This window comes from Fusarium musae, chromosome 5 (genome assembly GCF_019915245.1).
Source record: "Fusarium musae strain F31 chromosome 5, whole genome shotgun sequence".
NCBI lineage: Eukaryota > Fungi > Ascomycota > Sordariomycetes > Hypocreales > Nectriaceae > Fusarium > Fusarium musae.
This window is the reverse complement of record NC_058391.1, coordinates 560978-581764: the sequence shown is the minus strand read 5'-3', so window position 1 is coordinate 581764 and position 20787 is coordinate 560978. Positions and strand designations below refer to the sequence as shown.

At 44.4% G+C, this 20787-nt stretch overlaps 4 protein-coding genes across 4 annotated transcripts; 3 read left to right on the top strand and 1 right to left on the bottom strand.

Moving 5' to 3' along the window:
- Positions 1-5713: 5713 nt before the first annotated feature.
- J7337_006551 (uncharacterized protein) lies at positions 5714-6502 on the top strand (the record flags this gene model as incomplete). The annotated part of the gene is made up of 1 exon (XM_044824213.1): positions 5714-6502. One exon carries the CDS (start codon positions 5714-5716, stop codon positions 6500-6502), a length of 789 nt encoding a protein of 262 aa, XP_044679870.1.
- Positions 6503-9280: 2778 nt separating this feature from the next.
- Positions 9281-11210, top strand: J7337_006550 (uncharacterized protein; the record flags this gene model as incomplete). The annotated part of the gene is made up of 4 exons (XM_044824212.1): positions 9281-9314; positions 9363-10333; positions 10383-10754; positions 10803-11210. 4 exons carry the CDS (start codon positions 9281-9283, stop codon positions 11208-11210), a joined length of 1785 nt encoding a protein of 594 aa, XP_044679869.1.
- A 3098-nt stretch (positions 11211-14308) lies between these two features.
- J7337_006549 (uncharacterized protein) lies at positions 14309-16660 on the top strand (the record flags this gene model as incomplete). Its single annotated transcript, XM_044824211.1, has 2 exons — positions 14309-14880; positions 14929-16660. 2 exons carry the CDS (start codon positions 14309-14311, stop codon positions 16658-16660), a joined length of 2304 nt encoding a protein of 767 aa, XP_044679868.1.
- A 960-nt stretch (positions 16661-17620) lies between these two features.
- On the bottom strand, positions 17621-19923 carry J7337_006548 (uncharacterized protein; the record flags this gene model as incomplete). The annotated part of the gene is made up of 2 exons (XM_044824210.1): positions 17621-17743; positions 17806-19923. The coding sequence occupies 2 exons, from the start codon at positions 19921-19923 to the stop codon at positions 17621-17623; spliced, it is 2241 nt and encodes a 746-aa protein (XP_044679867.1).
- Between the last annotated feature and the right edge of the window lie 864 nt (positions 19924-20787).

Below are 20787 nucleotides of genomic sequence, written 5' to 3'. Positions count from 1 at the left end.
ACCGACAGCGACGATGACCACGAGGGTCCCCCAATAAACAAGGCCAGAACGAACGCCCGCCCAGAGCATCCTAATGCCCAGACAGAATCTGCTATCAACCTTCAAGAAGAGGGTTACGTGGACGGCGAATAAGGAAGATTGCGCCGGGGAAGACATGTATTGAACAACCCATTCACCATCCGCATGACCGATAGTCGAAGACACGCATGATAATCCATCCGACATTGAATCATGGGATCAGGATATCCATTCTTCTTAGTCCTGATATCTGTCAACAGTGCGAATATATATGCATTGGTAAGTGAGTCTTAAAATGTACACGAGGGTTTCACTGACATCGTGAGCAGGGACCATCAGTAAACGACAAATTTGTGGCGACAGCTTAGCGACAGCTGTCATTGCCATGAAAGGACAGCAAAGCGACACAGGACCTGTAGGATTGTCGATGTCACACGAGTGACAGATAAAGCCAGGACACCCATGAACATGCCAACACATCAACGACGCTGTTGAACGATAAGCATGGAAGAGAGCAGATCCGCCTATTCCATGAGGGCCATGACATACAACGAGCATTACAATTGATCGAGTTGACTGCCTCAAATCTGCGCATCAAGACGCGGCAGCATCACGTCCACCACCATTACCGACACTACCACTGCAGCCACTGTTGCCATTTCTGTCCCATCAGCCCAAAGGCGAATGACACAAGCATAACAAAGGACGGGACGAGGAGGGGAGACTCCTGTGACGACCACCCCGCCATCGCGAAGCCCTCAACGATGGATAACACCACCACCATTGCCAATCTTGTCAGCGACAGCGGCGCAGTGTCCCCGCGACTGGTCTATGTCACCAATGTCGCTCACCAGCACGCAGCATCACCAATACTTCCATTCGCATAATAAGCACCCAGTCATAACTGAACGGACATCGAGCCGGCGTATGGTATCACTGTCTTTCAAGCTGCAAGCGATATTATCTCCCATCCAACGGCGATGCCCACTACACATACGAACATGTAAGCTTCCTTCATAAAACATGATTACTTTTCGCAATATATGCTAACTGCACATTGCACAGCGCTCGATCCACCTTGTTCGTGGTACTGTCCCGAACTCGCACACCCAACGACGTACTATACGTCTATGGTCTCACTTCAAGATGGACGGACGCACTCTTCAACTATGGATACGTGGGTGGTCAATACTAGACACTCAATCGACGACGGGCGGCGACGATGATATTCGTACCCGCTGATTGCATGGAGTATAATGTACCCGGGAGCTTGCATTGGGGGATACCTCTTGCACGGCCATAACGAATGCTTGTACGGATAGTGAAGAAGTGATGGATCTGGGACCAAAGGACTAGCTGCACTGGGTGGAGGACGTTCAATATGCACCAATAAACAGTTGAACCTTTCGAATGATGAACATAAATGCAATTAAGATGGCAAATAAATATTGAACTACTCCATCAGACTTTAGTTCTGAAAAAGTGAGACTGATATCGATTACAAGTACGGGTTGTAGACGGGGCAGGTACGCGAGCGACCCCTTTCTACCTTACCTTATGGGCTCTCAACACAAGTACCTTCCGCAACGCATTTTTGTCCCATTCAAATCCGAAAATTCCTCATGTTGCCTCGTCGCACCACGAATTGAACATGGAATCGCGTACTTTCAACATGTGGCCACTCGTTTCACCGATGGCGAGTACGGAATCGAAAGTCAAATTGATGACAGACCGATTGCATGAATTGCGCTTTGGGGCTAGCGACAGATCAGATAACGCTGGCTACACCCGAGACGCGGTTGCTGCCATTGAGGAGAAGAGCAACCAATGTTCCTTTCTCACCCAAGAGGCCGAAAAGGCACTCGATACCCATACATCGCTTATTCGGACAAGTCAAATATTGGCGAAAGCCCAAGACTCCATCTCCTCAATGGAGAGTGCGTGTAAAGACAATAGTCTCATGACGAATGCAGCCAAGGCTGATGCATTATTGGCTTGGGCAGTGCGTCAGAAACCTGAATTTGTTGACATGCTGTGAAGTTTGGGTGACGAGGTACTACCTAAGCTTGGTGAGGCATTGGCGTCAATTAACGTTAACGTGCCAGACAGTCAACCTCTATATAATATATAGAAATAAAGTAAATACTTTTACTTAACTTAACTTTATAGTTTTTTTTATTATATTTCTTTTTATTATATATTATTTATTATATTTTTTTTAAAAAAGCTATTTTTAATATTAAGAAAAAGATTATTTTTTTAAATTTTTATAAATATATTTTTTTAATTATTTTATAACCTTAACCTAGTAATAACTAATAAATAGGACCTAGATATTCTAATAATAGCTATAAAAGTATTAACTATAAAGTCTCTAGCTAAACTAAAATCTTAATAAACTTAATTAATAAGGTTACTTTTAGGCTATAGTATTTTAAGTAACTTTAATTAAAATAAATATATTACCTAATTAGCTAAAAAGCTATAAAACTTAATTAATAAAGTCTATAACTCCCTTATAACTTTAACTTTTCCTAATCTATCTATTACTTAATAAAGATACTTATTATAATAATTATAAAATTATTAAAGAACTAACTAAGCCTAAATTATCTATAAGTTCTTTACTTTAATTACTTTATTAAATTAATATTACTAACCTTAATTATAGTTAAGATATTAAACTTAAATAGCCTATAACCTTAAACTATTAACTAATTAAATATATAATCTTTACTTTTACCTAGCTATAGCTAAAAGATTAATAATAATAATATTATAGACCTTATTTAAGGTATAACCTTAAAGGCTAGAATATAAATATAAAAGCTAGTAAAAAAGGTATCTATAATTAACTATAATAGTTAAATAAATAAGTAGTTACTTAGCTTAATTAGATTTAAGTATAAGATACTTTATTACTTAAACTTTAATTCTAATACTATTTAAAGTTAATATTAAAATAAAATACTATTTTTAAGTATTAAATAGTAATATATTAATACTTTAGGCTTAATAGATACTTAGATTATTAAATTAAGGGCCTATTATAGCCTTTAGATTATAATAATTATTAATCTTATAATTATAATCTTTATAAACCTAAAAGTACGCTTTTTATAGATAATATTTAGAGTTTATATATAATAGAATTGCTTAAAAAATTTTATTAAAGTAAATTCTATAAAATAAAAAAGATTCTATATATAAAAAAGAGTTTTATTTAAAAGTTAAAAGAGCCCTTTAGTAAGTAAATAAAGCTGTAGTTAATTAAATAGAATTTACTTAATTAAGTATATTTACTTTATAAAATAATAACTAATATTAAGGTAATAAATAGTAGTATTAATAGTAATTTAATAAAGATTTTTTTAATTATAATATATTTTAATAATATAAATATATAATATAATAGTATTATTTAAATATAATATATTTTAATAATATAAATATATAATATAATAGTATTATTTAAATATAATATATTTTAATAATATAAATATATAATATAATAGTATTATTTAAATATAATATATATTAATAATATATATATATATATATTAATTACTATTAGTCTTATTTAGGGCTATTAAGCTTTTAACTTTTTATATAATAGCTTAAATAATAAGGCCCTTATAGTAAGCTAGAATTACAGGAATTAATATTAATTAAGATTTATTTACTTTAAGTAATATAATTACTACTTTAATTAAGCAGTATAAGTACTACTTATAGGTTTACCTTTTAATAGCTATATTAACCTTTTTCCTTTACTTTAGTTAAAAGATCTTTAATTAACCCTTATAATATACTAGGCTTAATATACTTATTATATTTAAGTATATTTACTAACTTAACTATTAGTTATAGTTATTAATATTAATTATAGCTATTAATAAGATACTTATATATAAAAGCCTAAAGCCTAATTAAGGCTATTATATAACTAACTATAACCTTATTATTATAATTAAATTAGTATTAAATTAAGCTAATAAGGAAGATTACTATAAGCTTTATATAATAACTATAGCTATTAAAAAGAACTTCTTATCTAAAAGCCTATTTAACTTAGTTAAGATAGCTATTTTTAATTATATTTTAATTAACTTAATTAATTATATAAATCTAGCTTACTTAAGTTATCTTATTTATTTAGTTTAGTTAGTTAAAGAGCTAGCTAAATTAAATAAGCTAGAAAGGGCTATAAAAAAAAGCTTATTTCTTAATATAAAAAAAGTAGCTTTCTTTATTATATTAATAGGTCTAAACTTAGCCTTATATAAAAAGTAGCTTAAAAATATAATTATTAAGGCTAATTATTTATATTATATTCTCTTAATTATATAAAATTAAAAACAGTATATCTATAAATAGAGTTCTAGGGTAAAGGCAAGGTAATAGCAGGGTTTTATAAAAGAATAAGGTTAATTCTATTACTTTATATAAGTTAGTTAGTAAAAGCTAAATTAACCTAAAATTAATAATAACTAGCTCTATTAATTAAATATATATATCTAGGTATATAATTAACTGCCTTTATATTTAAATAAATAAAGTAAAATTAATAATAAAATAGTAATTAAACTAGGGTTAATAATATATAATAATATTATAAAGTTAAAAAATAATATTTAAATATATTTAATTTATAAATAGTTTTTTAATTTTATATTAATTTTATTTATTATATTATTATAGTTTTTTTTTAATTAATAGTTTTATTATATAATATAATAAATATTATATAACTTTAACTTTATTTAAAGTTAGATTTATAATTATAATTTTTAAATTTAATAATTTTTATTTTATAAATATATAAAATTTATATAAATAAATAAATATAATATATTATTTTTATATTTAAATTAAAATTAATAAAAAGCTTTATTAATAATAAATTTATATTATTATAATAGCCTTTTTTTATTTATAAAAATAATATTAAAAAATAATATTATTTTAATAAAAGTAAAGATACTTAACTATTAATCTTAGTTACTATAACTAATCTATATATTCCAGAATGCTTATTACACCCAGTGCTACCGGGAGAAATCTCGATGCTTACTTAGGGACCTATAGCAATGACACTCCGTAAACAGAACCACCTTTCTCGTGTCCCCTTTTTAAGGAACTTTTGCAGGTTGATATAACTCTCCTCCTTGCCAATGATAGCGGCAATATGGCTGACAGTATTCATACTTAAGCCTTCGTCATCTACGACAAGAAAATGTCGTGCCATGTCGGCCAGTCTGTCGAGATGCCTTGATAGCGCACTCTCACTGCCGTTTGACGACTCTGGCTGTTCATCGCGGCGCCGTTTGCGGGCCACGAAGCTGTCTCCTTCTCGTTGAGTTAACAGACCCTATGGGGTAAATTCTTTTGGAGACAGTTGAACTAGTAGATGCCACTGGAATGGGAGTCAGGAACATGAAGAGGAAGTCAACTGCGTAGAACAGGGCGTAAGTGTACATTGACTGGCTGGAGCGCGAGTCGATAGCTGGGAGTGGCAGAACACTGTATTGGCACTGGCAAAGGACGTTCCCGCGAGTGTTTATGCCATGCATCCAATATCTCCAATGCATTCTCTTATGTGTTTCTGTCTCCTCTTCTCCTCACTTTTCACTGCTATCACAGTCAACGTCAGCGAATACAGACAACATCAACGTTTCACACCGACAGAAAAAGGATGCCCTTCAACAACCATCGCTATAACCTACGCAGACACCCATACGAGGGCGGTCGAGACTTTGTTCGTCCTCAAACCGGACGAGGTCATAGTCGTGGCCAGTCCCAGGGGTTTAGAAATGCCACACCAGGTCAAAGCTACGGTCAGCAGCAATGGAAAGACGAGCAACCCGCTTTGTATCCTCAAGGAAACGACAGAGTTGCCAACAACTACCATCAGTCTGATAACTACCATCAGCTTGCTCCTCAGCAACTTCCACTCACTGCAGTAACTTTGTACCCCCAGCCTCTTTATGCTGAACCACTTAGCGCGGCAGTCGACAATGCTATTCGTCTCTCGTTGAGCGACAAGTACCCTCAGGATCAGGACCAGCCAGTCATTCAAAGCCAGCCGGAGAGTCACAGTCAAGAAGTTCACCCTGAACAGGCCCCGAGAGGCACTAAGCGCAAGAACAACACGGAGCATGGCGAACAGACGAACATGAACCATACTCCGGACCACCAAACTATGTTCAGTGACCGCCATGACAGCATGTACGAGGAGAACGCGACCAACCAGGTGGTTGACTATGGGCTACTTAAAGCCAAAGGTAGCGCAATCTTCATCAACCGCGAGGCTGCCATCCAGGCAATTGAGGGCATGTTCCAGCAAGGCGAGCCAATCACTCTCTCTTGGAATTCAGGAACGTCCACAGCCCCACCAGACACGGAGCTTCCAAATGCCTTCCCGCACGGCAAAGAGACAGCGGACAGTCTCAGCCCGGGACAGCCTCGCCCTACAGCGAGCTGATCCCAATATCTACTTCAAGCTGAGAGACACTAATACTCGCCTAGCAGCAGCTACTAACCTCAAGATCTGTGGTAATTGCCAATGTAGAGGCCACACAGTAGCTACGTGCCATCGAGTCAGTGAATATGGCTTCATTCGTGGTTGTGCCATCTGCAACACTTCTTGTCACAACACCTGGAACTGCCATGAGTTCCCAAAGAATGACATCCTTGAAATGATCAACATCGTGGTATTTAGCAGGGCCAATCTGCCACCTCTGGTTGGACAGTTTTGGTATCCGGTGCTGTTTCACTACATGCAGGAAAATCCAGACACTTTCGTCCCTGGACTCCCGTGGAGTCTACAGCACAGCAAGAGATTTTACATATCTTCCGACATTCAAGATCCCTTCCTCCTTGCTCAGCATCGCTGTAACACTGAGCAGGTAGGAGGTATCGACCCTCGGACCTTTTCATGGGATATTACAAAGGCCTACTATGGTAGGTAGAGACATAAGGGCAGGAAACTAACTATAACCTCACGCAAACTATAGGCAGTATAGTTAGGAATAGTTAGGTATTTAATAAAAGTTATAAATAAGTCTATTCTTAAGAAAAAGACTATTAAAAATGATAAGTTTTATAATCATTAAATCTTTAAGTTTACTACTAATTAGTTATCTGCTTAATAGCCTGCTTCTAAGTTCAGCAGTCATGAACTGCCTCAGGTTATTAGCAGTGGCAGGACCGGCAGGTAGGTGCGTGCTGTTGCTTCCCTTTTGTTTTCTCTTCCTTCCCACCTTTCTCTCTCGTTTTCCTTCTTCTTCAACTTCAAACTTCATCATCATCAGTATTTCTGCCCCCATCCAAAAACAATAGCAGCAGAAGCCGCAACGATGAACAACCAAGCTCGTGGCAACAACCGCAGAGGCCGATTCCGACGAGGACGCGGTCAGTATCTCAGAGGAAACATGGGTCATCCTCAAAATGGAGGTGTCCCAGGGCAAGCACCCGTCCCTTTCCCTCCTCCTCTCCCTCCTCCAGTTGTGGCATATCCAGCGTATGGATAAGCCCCTTATTCTATGCCGCCGCAACCGTACATCTACCCTCCATACGCCTCGGTGGTGTACCAAAACGCGGGGCCACCGGGATATTATCCTTATGCGAATCCTGTGCCTGTATAAGTACCTCTACCCCCACAGGGTCAGGTGGATCAAGCAACTCAAGGTCAAGCGCATATGCCTCAGCTCACTCAGGGCAAAGGTAATCACCCGGCTCAAGTCCCAGGCCAATATCATGGTCCACGTTTGCTTCGCCGCCATCGTAGTCGCGTTCAAGCTCGCGGCCGGGGTAATGGCAGAGGTAACAGGGGACAGCCAAACAGGCGTCAGGTAGGCCGCGACAATTGCTTCCCGCGACCCCAGCACCTGGAGAGCCTTCCTGAGCCATTTGCGCAGCTTTTCGCGCTGCTCGATTCTGGTGCAGATGTTCCAGATTCACTCCAACTGAGTTCCGATCTGGACAGTCGAGGGGTCAAGCAAGAGCCACAATAGGTTTCTGCTCGTGATTACCGGACAAGCTGTCGTTGATCAATCAGGCGTCAACAGTTATAAAATGCCATACTCCCATGCACTAGTGGATCTGGTGACCGAGATATTTCCATCGACCATCTGGTGGGCATATGCTCAAAGAGCCCCGTTGGCCATGTGTCCGGGGCCTCAATGTAGACATTACGAGCCCGTTGTGTGTGGCAGAATCTGCAAACGCCAGCGACCTCGTGGCTAGATACGCTTTCTGGGTTCTCCGAGAATACCCGAGGGCCCATGAATTCTGCTGAAGCGGCCATGGCCTTCGCAAAGGATGAAGAACATGGCCCAAGTAGGCGATTGAACGATGCTTGTCATTGTGCCTTGAGAATATTCGATGGCTCGAAGGTAGGAAACAGTAGTCTTTGTTTCATGGTGCACCAGCCGAAAACTGGCGCGCTGACCAAGACACCTCAGTTGAGGTCCTGGTCTTCTATTACAACACGCAACTTGACGTGAGCCTGACAAGGAACATCGGGGAGTTGCAGGAAATAACCCGGAGATTCGCAAACATCACCTCAACCATGAACACATGGTTAATGCGCGTATCGGTCATTGAATCCTATGATTGGATACAGGGCGTCGTATTTTGCGGAGACCCCGCACGCCATCGCGGGCCAAAGTGATGTGACGGGGAGTACCCGATAACTTTATTGGACACCCGTGGTTGACGAGATCAAGTTACCTTCTTTGCACAGAATGGCGTGCTTCCAATTTCTACAGCTGCCACCAAGGAAGATGGTCGGAACTTGACCCTTTCCGAGGTGCATTGTAGTGTGCTAGCGAGGGAACAGAGTTTGTTCCTTGCACTATCATTTCGCGGAGCGGGATATGACACTTCTGCCCTAAGTCACTACAGTCGATAGCACTAGTATTTCGGAAAAGAGATATCCGCCGTTGAACATTAACCCTCAGTGAATTGGAATGTCGGCTCGCCAAGTTCTCCAAATACGCTTCAACAGCACTGCGAAAACCTGAAATGAAAGCGGCTTGCGTCCAATGTCGAGTCCGAAAGGTATGTACAAACTTAGTCCCCGGTACTCGATCGGTACTAACTCCTGGAGGTCCGATGTGACGGCACAGTTCCTAAATGCCGTACCTGTGAACGACTCAACTTTCAGTGTTCCTTTGAACAGGATGGCTCCAATGGCCAGTCTGCGCCTCGTATGCCGCCAAAATGTCGTGGCGCGAAAGCCTGTCAGGAATGTCGGGCGATGAAGGTCCGATGTTCTGGCGATGTTCCGAAATGTACCAATTGTACAAGGCGAAATAGACCGTGCACATATGTCTCAAAAGCTGGGTCATCAACAACGGAAGCTTCGTCGTCTCGGGACGACTCGGTGTCCGTGACAACATCTCAGGCTGCTGTTTCGCCCAGAAAACAACGACCAAGTATCGCTTCAAGCTCCCAATCAATCCCCTTTGACTCGATAGAAGAAGGCCCCCCTTTCATTCCTGACGATGCGATAATATCGCTCGTCAATCAGTACTTCGAGCGGCTCTATCCCCTTTCTGCCTTCTGCTTCCTCCACCGAGCCACAGTCATCCAAAGATGTCACGACAAGACCATCGATCGAGCGCTTCAGTTGGCCATTTGCTCTATCACGGCCATCTACTTTGACCAATGTCAAGGAGAGCGTGATGCATGGGCTGGAGAAGCTGAGCAGCTTATACTCGACCGGCTCGAACAACCTTCCATTTTCAAGATACAGGCGTCCCTCCTCCTAATACGATATAGAGCCGCTGTGGGACAGTTCCCCAGGGCATTCATAATGGCTGGGCTTGCAGCTAGATGGGCTGCAGCGATACGCCTCAACTACGAACACTCCAAATTAAGTCCTGTCGCTCAAGAAGTTCGCAGGCGAACATTTTGGTCTCTGTCCTTGCTTGAGGATAGCTTTTGCGTTGGTCTTAAAGAGTTCGAACTTTTTGATGCCGACACAATATACTTACAACTCCCCTGCGAAGACGCCGACTTTCAGCAAGAACGACACGTCCCTACTGGATACTTACAGCCTGCTAAGGGGCTCGAGCCAGAAGTCCTGAGAACTCGGGCAGCGTTTGTGCGGGTGGCTTTCATTCGAAGAGCGATTGTAAGGCTCAATCGACGAATAAACGTGAAAGAGGTCAATCTCCCCGAACTCCTTTCGTCGATGGAAAAGTTCCAGAATGATCTTCTTCGCTTAAGGACTAGACTTGCGCCTTGTGATCAATACCCACCCTCATATACACAAGACATTCGTTTATCGCCACAATACTTTGTAATGGTAAGCATCATTTGCATGATGATATGAATTGGCTAATTTATCTGACTAGCACATGAACTGGCACTTAACCCACTGCGACCTTTACCGAATCTTCCTCACTGGATATCCTGAGACTACACCAGAACCCATGATTGAGGGTATTTCCGCAGCCGAGAAGGGTTTGATGAAAGACAAGTGTCTATCTCATGCAGAACAAATCGTCAAAGTCTTGTCGGACTTTGTGCAGCATAAGCAAGAGAATGAAATACTTGAGTTTGAAGCAGCTATCTGTGCGTACCATGCGGCGAGGTTGGTGCTTTTCGGAACATACACAGGCAAGGACAATACAGGACTGCCCATGCAGATGGCCATCAATAAGGCACAGCTGTGTCTAGATGTCATCACACGATACTTTGCATTCTCAGAACAACTGAAGTCCATGGTAAGCCTATCCCACCCCCTGAGATTCAAGCCGCTGACATGATAATAGCGACAAGAACTTGAACGAGTTATACAGCAACACAAAGCGTGGCTTGAGTCTTCGGACCACCGCGCCATTACAACAACGACTGATCCAAATCCGGCCCAATCTTCGAAGCTCGCCAAGGATGCATATATCCGCCAGCGACTGGCGATACACAGTCTTCTTCGACAATCCGATTTTGTCGACGACAGTCATGATGCAGCTCCTGCAGCTCCAACTGAAGTAGAAAGTGAGCAGCAATCTCCTGAACAGCAGACGAATTGGGGCATCAGAGACCCCGTTACAGATCAAAATTTGATGTTTGGTCTGCCTTATGGCGGAGGGCTGGATTTAAATGCATGGGCATCGAGTATGGCCGGAAATCAGGACTTGAATGGGCTTTTCACGGATTTTGACGAGCAGTATATGTACTGAAGATGGAGGCATCCTCTGGGGGGACTAATATGATAAGTAATAATTACAAGAAAGTTACTCATGTATGACACGTCATCTCTGGCCCAATGTTGGAGTCTGGGCAGTACTCCATCGGATCCCAATCGTAGTCATTGATCCCAACATAGTGATATTTACTGTTCCTCTGATTACTGAGAAGCTGTTGTAAAGGTCCATTGAGTGGGAGGCTCTAAAATTGGCCGCCCTGGCCTATGGATTCACGACATCCTCAATGAGGTTGTTCAACAGTCTCTGGACGTGCTCGCTCCGTGGCAGGAGTAACAATCGTGAAGAAGAGCCGCACATCCACGAGAAGAGTGAATTTGAGTCCAGCTGAAAGCCAAGACCTCTAGGTAGCATCCTCACTCCCCACTGCCGAGACGCAGGGTCCTCCTCCGCTCCCACGGACCGGGCCGGACGGGGATCACTTACGGGTCTCGGCCGGGAAATATGATTATTGGATTAATAGATACACTGCAGGATCTTGGAGGCAGAGCCCTGATCTGGGGCTTGGATTGATGCTTGATACTCTCGTATCTATAGATGTCTATAAATATCTTTTGCTTACACGAAAATGTGTTTGTTTAGTCATTAATCTTCCGTTTAAATTATTGAGATTAATCCTCAACAGATAAATAACTTCAAATAATTGATTTTCTTCTTTTCCATGGCATAGGGCTATTCAAGCGCTTCAGAATCCCATGATCTACTCCTCTTGAGTATAGAAGTACGAGGTATTAGGAACGAATCCATAGATACTCATCTTAAAGATTCAAACTTGACGCTTTGTTCATCGACATGTCTGTATATCTGTTAAACTTCCAGAATGGATTTTAACAAGTACGGCTCACTTGAGCAGATTAGTCCAGCAACTATTGCTAGTCTGGCAGCTAAATTGGGCTGCGGGGAACAGTTGGGGAGTAGGGGAGCTCTCTCAACCTCTTGCGAGTGCTCGCTGATATCAACTCGCGTGACGTGACCCAGAATATTGAAAGAGACCGAGAGATAGCAATTCAATTTTGAATCGCTGGCCAAAGTGTCTGTTTATTATACCTCATTCGCTGGTGAAGTTCTCTTAGGGGTGTTGGCATCGACGAGGCCCATCAATAGCGTGGCTAGACCAAAGCCTGGTTTCGATGCAGGTTAGATCTCCCTTGCACGCTAGTCGTTTAATGCCTTAATTGGATCTTGTACATCAGCCATCAGCAAGCTATGAAGAGTTGTTTGTGTCGCTTCGTATATGGTCAGACAGTCGAGATTGGCTGATGATCATGACATTCGAAGAGATTTAAGCCATGATCAATACCGACATGATCATGACAACCAGATTGCTGAGATGTAAAATAGTGACTCAAAGACGGTTTCACCAGATTTCTTCAGAGTACATACGCCACAGACTCTGGGCCACGTCCAACAGCAGATAAATCTACGGAGTAGACACCACCCAAGCATCTCAACGGACGCAGGAAATACGAGCTGTAGCCGGGGGGAGAACGATGATATTCCGGGAGTCGGAGCGGCCGTCGGATAAATGACGCAGGTGTTGATTGAATGGCGGTAATAGGACAAGCGTCACCCTGCATATCCGCTAGATACAGGCGCTAACAAAGGATTTGTCCATCTTTGCATCGGTTGGTCGCGACCTTGATCAGCTCACTTCGGACCGTCGGTATCCCTGACCGATTGGGTTGTCCTGAAGGAGAGTCTTGCAGTTTCCAAGGATTGAAGGATCGAGATTCATGCGTAGAATTCGCTGAACATGACGATAATGTTTGTCTTTTCGTATTGTCCATCCCTTCGTTCTTAATTGTGCTTAATTGTTCTTCTGATCGTGACCGGTTGCATCGGTCAAAAACGTTCAAAAAGTTTGCTTAATCCCGGTCGATTAACCTGGTTCGTAGCGGAGACTATCAAGCCCAAGGCGCCGGGATCGAACGGGCCTGACCCTTTCTGAAGGCGTCGCTTCTCGGTCCATTCTGTCTCTCATTGGTATCCCCAGGTTTTGCTCACTTGTCACATCGTCAATAGAGTTACCGATGATGCTTTTTTTCGAAACGTCTTTCTCGGCAGATTCCAGCCAGAGCCTGGACAAAAAGGTCCGGGAAAATTCTGCGAGAATCAGATGGAGAAATGGATTGGCTGGTTCGGACATCTCGCTGTAATGCTGTGTAGCATCAGGTGCCTGATTGATTTTTGGTCCCCGTTTCGTTTCGTTAGCTTAACTGACTCGTGTAATGAATGCTTCGATCGTAGCTTGGGGGGGAGCTCTATATTTTAGACGCCGATAGATAAATAGCCCAACAAGGACGTTTGACGGACCGGGAGAGACAGACAGATAAAGCTTTCACTATGAATATTGTTAGCGGTGACCTTTTCGTGACATCCGTGGCTCGCGAATGAGCGAGACTCGGGTACAGCTTTTTCTGCCAAGCAGGCTTAGGCTGTGGGCCAAATGGCGGTCCACACAATGTCGTTCCATGAGTCTTGTCGCCAGAGGCCAGAGAGGTTCATTGATTTGGAAGGGAACATGTCAATTTGTACGTCAGTTTAAAGATTAATTGTGTGCTTGATTTAGACTTTAATATGTCTGATCTGGGTGAAGATCTGACCAGATACTGACAGCTTCCACTGTATCAACACCAAATTTTTAGGATGCATAAACCCAAGTGTAGGCCATTCCGGTCCCGCTTTCCCACCAACGCAGAACCCGGACCTAGACCCAGAAACCCCAGGCCAGGGCCACACCTTCCTTATGTTACCCACTATGTGCGCTACCTAGGTACCTACGTATGTTGTTTGTTTGTCTCTAAGTATTGCCCGCCTTCTGACTCCCACCCAAACCAAACCCAACCTAGCATCATCATCATCACCACCTCGTCAACCAATTTCTTCTTCTACCTGAATAAAAAAACAAGCTACTTACAGTCAGAATCGTTTTCCCCACCTCAAGACCCTCGTCGGACTTGACGTTGGTCTCGGTGGATTACCCTCGAAACTTCGGAACTCGCTGCTAAAGCTCATATTCATGATCCCCAGTCTTTGAGTCCCTCCATGCGCCTAAAACCTCCCACCTCGTCGCCATGGATCTCGCCTCCGCCGCTGGCGACCACCCGAATAACCTCATTTCCTCCCTCGACTCTCCTCTCCCCGTCCCAAACACTTCCTCTGCCTCGGGCATCCCTCAGCAATCCGTGAACCCATCCCAGCCAGCCTCTCACGCCAATTCTCCCGACCGCAAACCCAAAAAATCGTCACTGACCTGCGTCACCTGCCGCGCTCGAAAAGTCCGATGCAATGGTGCGCGCGACATCTGCTCCAACTGCGAGCGACTTGGCTTTCCATGCTCCTACGATGACGGCGACGCCGGTGCCTTGTCTGGCGCTCTGCCGCGCCGTCGAGTTCGACAAGCTTGCATCAGCTGTCATAGTCGAAAAGCCCGATGTTCCGGACACATGCCTTCATGCGATCGCTGTCGCTCCCAAGGCATTGAATGCGTTTACCGACCAAGCAAAAGGGCGCGCATTACAATGAGAGGCGAAGGCCGAAGCCCGCAGAGTCAGGAAGGTGATCGAGAAGATGGTCACAACGACAGCGACCCTGGGTTGACCGACCCGGCTAGTACCGCTACGCCTCAAGGGTTCGCACCTGAAGTGTAAGTCAATTTTGTAGTCAAACCTCGACTGGCTAACAACAGCTGTAGCCCCTTTCCAGATGAATCCTTCGATGCTTTAATAGGCCGGACTTTTAACAAGTTCTTCAACCATGTCCATCATATTCCCATGTTCTCTTTTCTCCATCGAGCCTCCCTTGAAGGACGATACAACACAGGCAAAGTTGAAAAGGCACTTCTGCTGGCCCTGATTGGCATTACTTCGTACCTCACGGATATGGGAGCGGGCATGAAGGAATATGGCGAAAGATGTATCGACGATGCTGAGGCTCTCATTTTTGCCGATTACACTCGGCCTTCAACCATCAAAGTACAGGCGCTTGTCCTGATTATCAAGCATCGTATCCTGTCCAAGAAATCTCCAAGCGCTTTCATGCTGCTGAGTATCGCTTCCCGATACGCCGCAGCCTTGCGTCTGAATCACGAAGCTCCAAATCTTTGTTTCCTCGCCCAAGAGTCTCGCCGTCGACTCATGTGGGCACTCTACTGTATTGACTCGGGTGTCTCGGGCGGCTATCGTGACTACTCTCTATGGAGTGCTGATAAGATCCATGTAGGATTGCCATGCAATGAGCGCAACTTTGAATTTGATCTTCCACAACCGACCGAGAGACTTATTCATGATCCCGACAAACCTCGAAACCCCCAGGCCGAAGACGTTGGAAGTCTAGCTCTCCACATTCGCATACAGCACATGCGACGACGAATTATGGAATTCTCTCGACGCGTTATGTTGTCTCGGAACACCAAGCCCGATGAACTTCAAGCTGGTATCTGGGGACTGCAGAAAGACCTCAGTGATTTTGCAACCCATTTACCAGCCTCTTTTCAATTTTCAGAGAGCTCACTGCGACTCCGAGCATACTCTCCTCGAATATGTACATTCATCATGATTCACGTTTGGTGGCATCAATGTCAGATCGACCTCTACCGTCTTGCCCTGGGTGGTTTACGGGAAGCCCTTCCTCGTGTTATCCTTGCATCTCTCGACGATGCTTTTGTCGATCATTGTCAACGACAATGTGTCGAGCATGCCATGTCAATGGCCAATATCTTCTCATCTATGCACAAACTCAACTCGAAACCTGTGACTGATTTGGATATGGCTATCTGCGCATACCAATGCGCCCGCGTGTTGACATACGCGTATCATACTAATGCTTTGAAATATGACCTCAACTTGGAAGCCGTCATGGAACGAGCAAAGATTTGCCTGTCAACTATCAAGTCCTGCTGCGCGGGAAAGACGGCTGAAGGAATTCAAGCAGATCTGGAAAGGTTAATAACTCACGGAATCGCCATCCGTGGACCCTCTGCAACGCCAGATCAGCACGGTCGACTCCCTCTTGATAATGGCTATTCGCAGCAACCCTTACGACACGGTTTCGCGAATGATCATAGCATGAGCGACGCCAACCAGTTCAGCTCAATGAACCATGTTTCGATAACCGCCATGACCGACTCGACGTTCCCTCCTTCGCTCGTCGCCGATCCATGGGTCCCCGAAAGTCAAGTCTCGCCAGACTTGCCACACCCAAGTACCGAAGCCCCAGCCCCTACAAAACCAACCGTGAGCGTTCCCGAGATAGTACCACGTCAAGACTTTGGAATTTCAGAGATCAACAACGCCTACGATGGAGGTACCGATGGGTTAGGCACGGACAGCGGGTTAGAGTACGGGATGGGCCTTGATCAGAATCTTTGGATGCCAAACAACGATTGGCTAAGCATGGATGCTCTCAATGGAGGAGTTGGAGCTTGAAAAGAATTGGATCAGGCTTGAAGACTTAAATCCCATTCGAGGAGTTTCAAGAGTTCTTCAGAGCCATCTACACCATATTTAGTGTCGGATCTCGCTGTGGGTCAATGACACCCCGAAGCCCCGATTCTCAACCCGATGATCCGACAAACCCTCCGAAGGCAGGAGTACTTCCAACGAGGCGATGAAATCGAGATATCCAGACGAATCCGAATTCTCGAGCTTGGAAACCGCCGCCTTACACCTTGGAGACGACACAAAAACGTCCACCACAGGCTAGAAAATCAATATCGGCTGATCCACCTATCACTTATCAAAAAGCACGAACTTTGAGTCATGAGAACCTTCGGGCATGTTGCCGGTGTCTATCTCGCAGTGCCTGATAAAAGCTCAATTCTACAGGTGTTAGAGCTCATCTTTACTACCTCAGTGGTTATTCGCATCCGAGGATCACGTTCAGCATCGGATCTTGACCTTTCAAAGAATGAGGACCACAACAAGCTAAGAACATACTATGCATAATCAAACCACAATAACACTCATCTACGTTCAAGCAAGAGTTGGAATATTGGGAAAGAACAATCACGGATACTTTAGGGATATGATACCCTTGACGAAATAATGCGCAGATGTTCTAGATAGTGTATTATCTTCATGTACATAGAGTAGTCTGAAAGACACATGAGAAACGAAAGACAACATCAAAGTCAAACACTACCTGTCCGTATAACGCCGTTGTCATCCTATGGTCCACTGCCAGTAATGACACTGACATCTAGCAACCGCTTTTCTGTTCCTACATATCAAATCATCCCGCTTGTGCGCCAGTACAGAGATTTATAAATAGCGGCGAAAGAAAGAACCAAGATGTCCCAAATGAACAGTGATCTCACATTCATGAAGATGTATGATCGCTGATTATTTCATGGGCAAGTATTGTCGTTACCAGTTCGCGGCATTCTCCTATATCTTGACGCGGAGGAGGTAACGCAGCTTGACTTGAGCGACATCGTAAACGATGTACTCGTTGTAGTACAGACGGGCATCGGAAACGTTGGTATCACCAGGTTTGACACTGGGATCGGGCTGAAATAATGTTAGAACTTGTATACAAGGTTGAGCAATTGTTGGAGGGACTGATAACTTACCATCTTGATACCCTTGAGGCTTTCATGAACCACGCCGGCATCGATCCACTTGCTGGGGCCGGTTCTTCCTTGGCCCCAGGTACTGTGCATGCCCTTCTTCTTTGCGTCAGTGCCAGCATTGTAGCTAGAATCGACGAGCTTCTGAATAGGATCACCAAGCTCGGCCTCACAAAGCAGAAGTAAAGCCTCGCCACCAGTGTTGTAAGAGCAACAGTATCCGGCCGACTTGGAGGACATATCGGCGAGATAAATACCCTTGCCGAACATGTAACCTGACACAGGAGCTTCGGGAGGGGCAATACGGAGACCCTGACTAAGGATACCACCGTAGTTTGTTGCTCGCGAGCCGTGCCACAGAAGACGACGATCGGAAGAGATCTTGGAATATTCAGAGTTGTCAAATCGCTTGAACTCGCCTTGTCGCTCAATGCGGAAGATATCCTTGACTGTGTAACTCATGTTATGAGTAGAACCGCGGGACTCGTTGAGGTAGTTCTTGAGATGACTGAACTCGCTGCTCTTGTGGTCAAGAGGAGTCATCTCCTCAAGGCCGAGACCCTGGAACTGGCGATCGAGAGGATGGATGGTATCTCTCGTCTTGCGGTCAATCTTCATGATCTCAGCAGCGTCCTTCATGTCTGACAAGCTCTCGAGAAGTTCTATTTCCCGCTTAAGTAGGGTGTTGTCGCGGATGATAGGTGGCCGGTTTCGACCAAAGGCGTGGGGAATGAACGAGTAGTAGGTGTTGGAAAGGTGCTCAGTAGCAGCAGACATGGACATGTTCCATTTTGATACGGCAAGGGTTGGGTCGTCAATCAGGGCAGCGAGATCTTTGAGCTGCTGGAAACCGCGAGTGATAGTTGTCTTACTCAGCTTGCCCAGTGGCAGCTTGTTGGCATCGTAGTTGAGAGATGTCATAGCCTGTTGGAAGTACTGCTGGTTGAAAATGAGCTCCATCAATTCCTTGACGGGCTTCTCGAGTGTACACTCAGGGGGAGATGCATTATCTTCCTCATCATCTGCCTCCTTCTTGACAGCCTTCTTATCGTCCTCGTCGTCATCATCAGAATCGGGGTTGTAACTACGCTCGACGAACGCATACTTGCCAGGCTTGGGGTTGTCGGTACGGTTGTCCCAGGAGAGGCCTGACTTGTCCTTGAACTTCTTCTGGAACTGCTTGATAGCGTCATCAACGGTTCCGTCTCCAAGGATGGCCTTCTGGCCCATCTCTCCAACACGGCCCCATCGAGTCCATGTCTTGAAGTCAGTGGACTTGGGATTCTTCAACACCTGAATGCGGTAGAACTTGTTGTTGTTTGCAGAGGAGTTGGTCTGGTTCAAGGAAGCATCATAGATGAGACCAGAGTCTGGATCAACATAGACTTGATAGGTGGGGAGGGTGCAGTGCTCATCGAGAGGAATTGCGACATCCTTCTTCTTGATGAACTGGCCTTCAGCAACAACCTTTTCTTCCTCCAAGCTCTCCTCAGGCTCATCCTTGACAGCAGCTTTGCCCTTAGCACCCTTCTTTGCAGCAGCCTTGGGCTTAGATTTGGCCTTGGGGGCCTCCTCCTCCTCCTCGGACTCATCCTCAACGGGGGCCTTGTCTTTGGTGCTCTTCTTGGCCGCCGTGGGCTTAGCCTTCGATTTAGGCGCAACGCTGGTGCTCCTTGCGCGCTTGGACTTGGGTTGGCTTTCCTCCTCTTCGTCCTCATCATCAGCGGCAGGAGGGGATCGCTTCTTTGACTTGCCATTGGTCGCAGCTTTAGCAGTGCCATTGGTCTTGGAAGCAGAGTCCCAGGTATAGTCGTCAGCGCTCAGCTTATTACCCTTGGAGTCGATGTCAATGAGCCACGTGGGGTCCACGACAGGAATGCCTTTATCCTTGGCCGCTGTGACTTTGTTGCTTTGGGAGTTAAAGTCATCTTGAGTAGAAACAACATGAGTGGTGGCCTTTGTGACGCTTCTGGTGAAAGATCCACCATGCTTGCGGATGAGAGCCTCGAGAGAGGAATGACTGTGGTTAATGTCGTCAAACTTGCCGCTAACTGCGATCGCACAGCCGTCCAGAGGTGGATCAGCTGGAGGGTTCGCGGCAGCTCTTCTTCTAGGAGGCATTTTGGCGGATGTGAGATGGAGAGTGGTGTAAGAGTAGAGGGGAAATGTTAGAGTTTAGAGAGGAATTGTCTCAACTTAAGACAAAGTTAGCAAAACTCGTAACAGCCCTAATCATCCGTCGCGTGGAGAAAAGAGCTTGGTTCAGGGGCGTCATACCCAACAACTTTGAGCTGAACCGAATGTAGCAATCGCCGAATCTCAGGGCGAGCGATCCTTGTCCAATGGTGCGAGGTGCAAATTACGAGATGGAAACAAGTTGAAGAAGATTATGATGATGGGGAGAGGAGAGAATGAGGTGAGTTGAGTTAAGGAGAAATTGAAAAGTCTAGAGATGAGGTTGGCGCCTTCCCATTTTAAAGGCTCCCGTAAGCTTAAGCTGATATGAGGTGACGTCCAGCTGAATGGGAAGGTAGCACGGGCATCTAGGCTGAAACCCCCCACTTGGAGCGATCCCTTTGACAGCTGGGGCAGGGTGACAGAAAGGTCCTGTTAGTGGGCTCTGGCCATTAAAGGAGTAAAAGAGACCGTTTTCGTTGGTTTTGAAGCTCAATTGAAAGAACGAACGGTATAACAATATATACTCTCACTAACACTTGGTTCAAGTACATTATTATGACCCATAGAAGTCGAGAAACAAGACCTGAAAGCTCAGTGCTTACAGAGTTGACCTGCTCGCTCATTCTGTCACCCCCAAATAACCGAGGAGACGCGCTCCAGGCACCAACGCGTCAATCGATCCAAATTCCAGGTGCGACCCCGCCACGAGATCATGTGATATCAATTAAACCGGCCGAAGTGGGAATCGCTGCCTGGAATAACTGGATCATGCCTGGAAGTTCAGGGGAGAGCGTACCTAGCATCCGA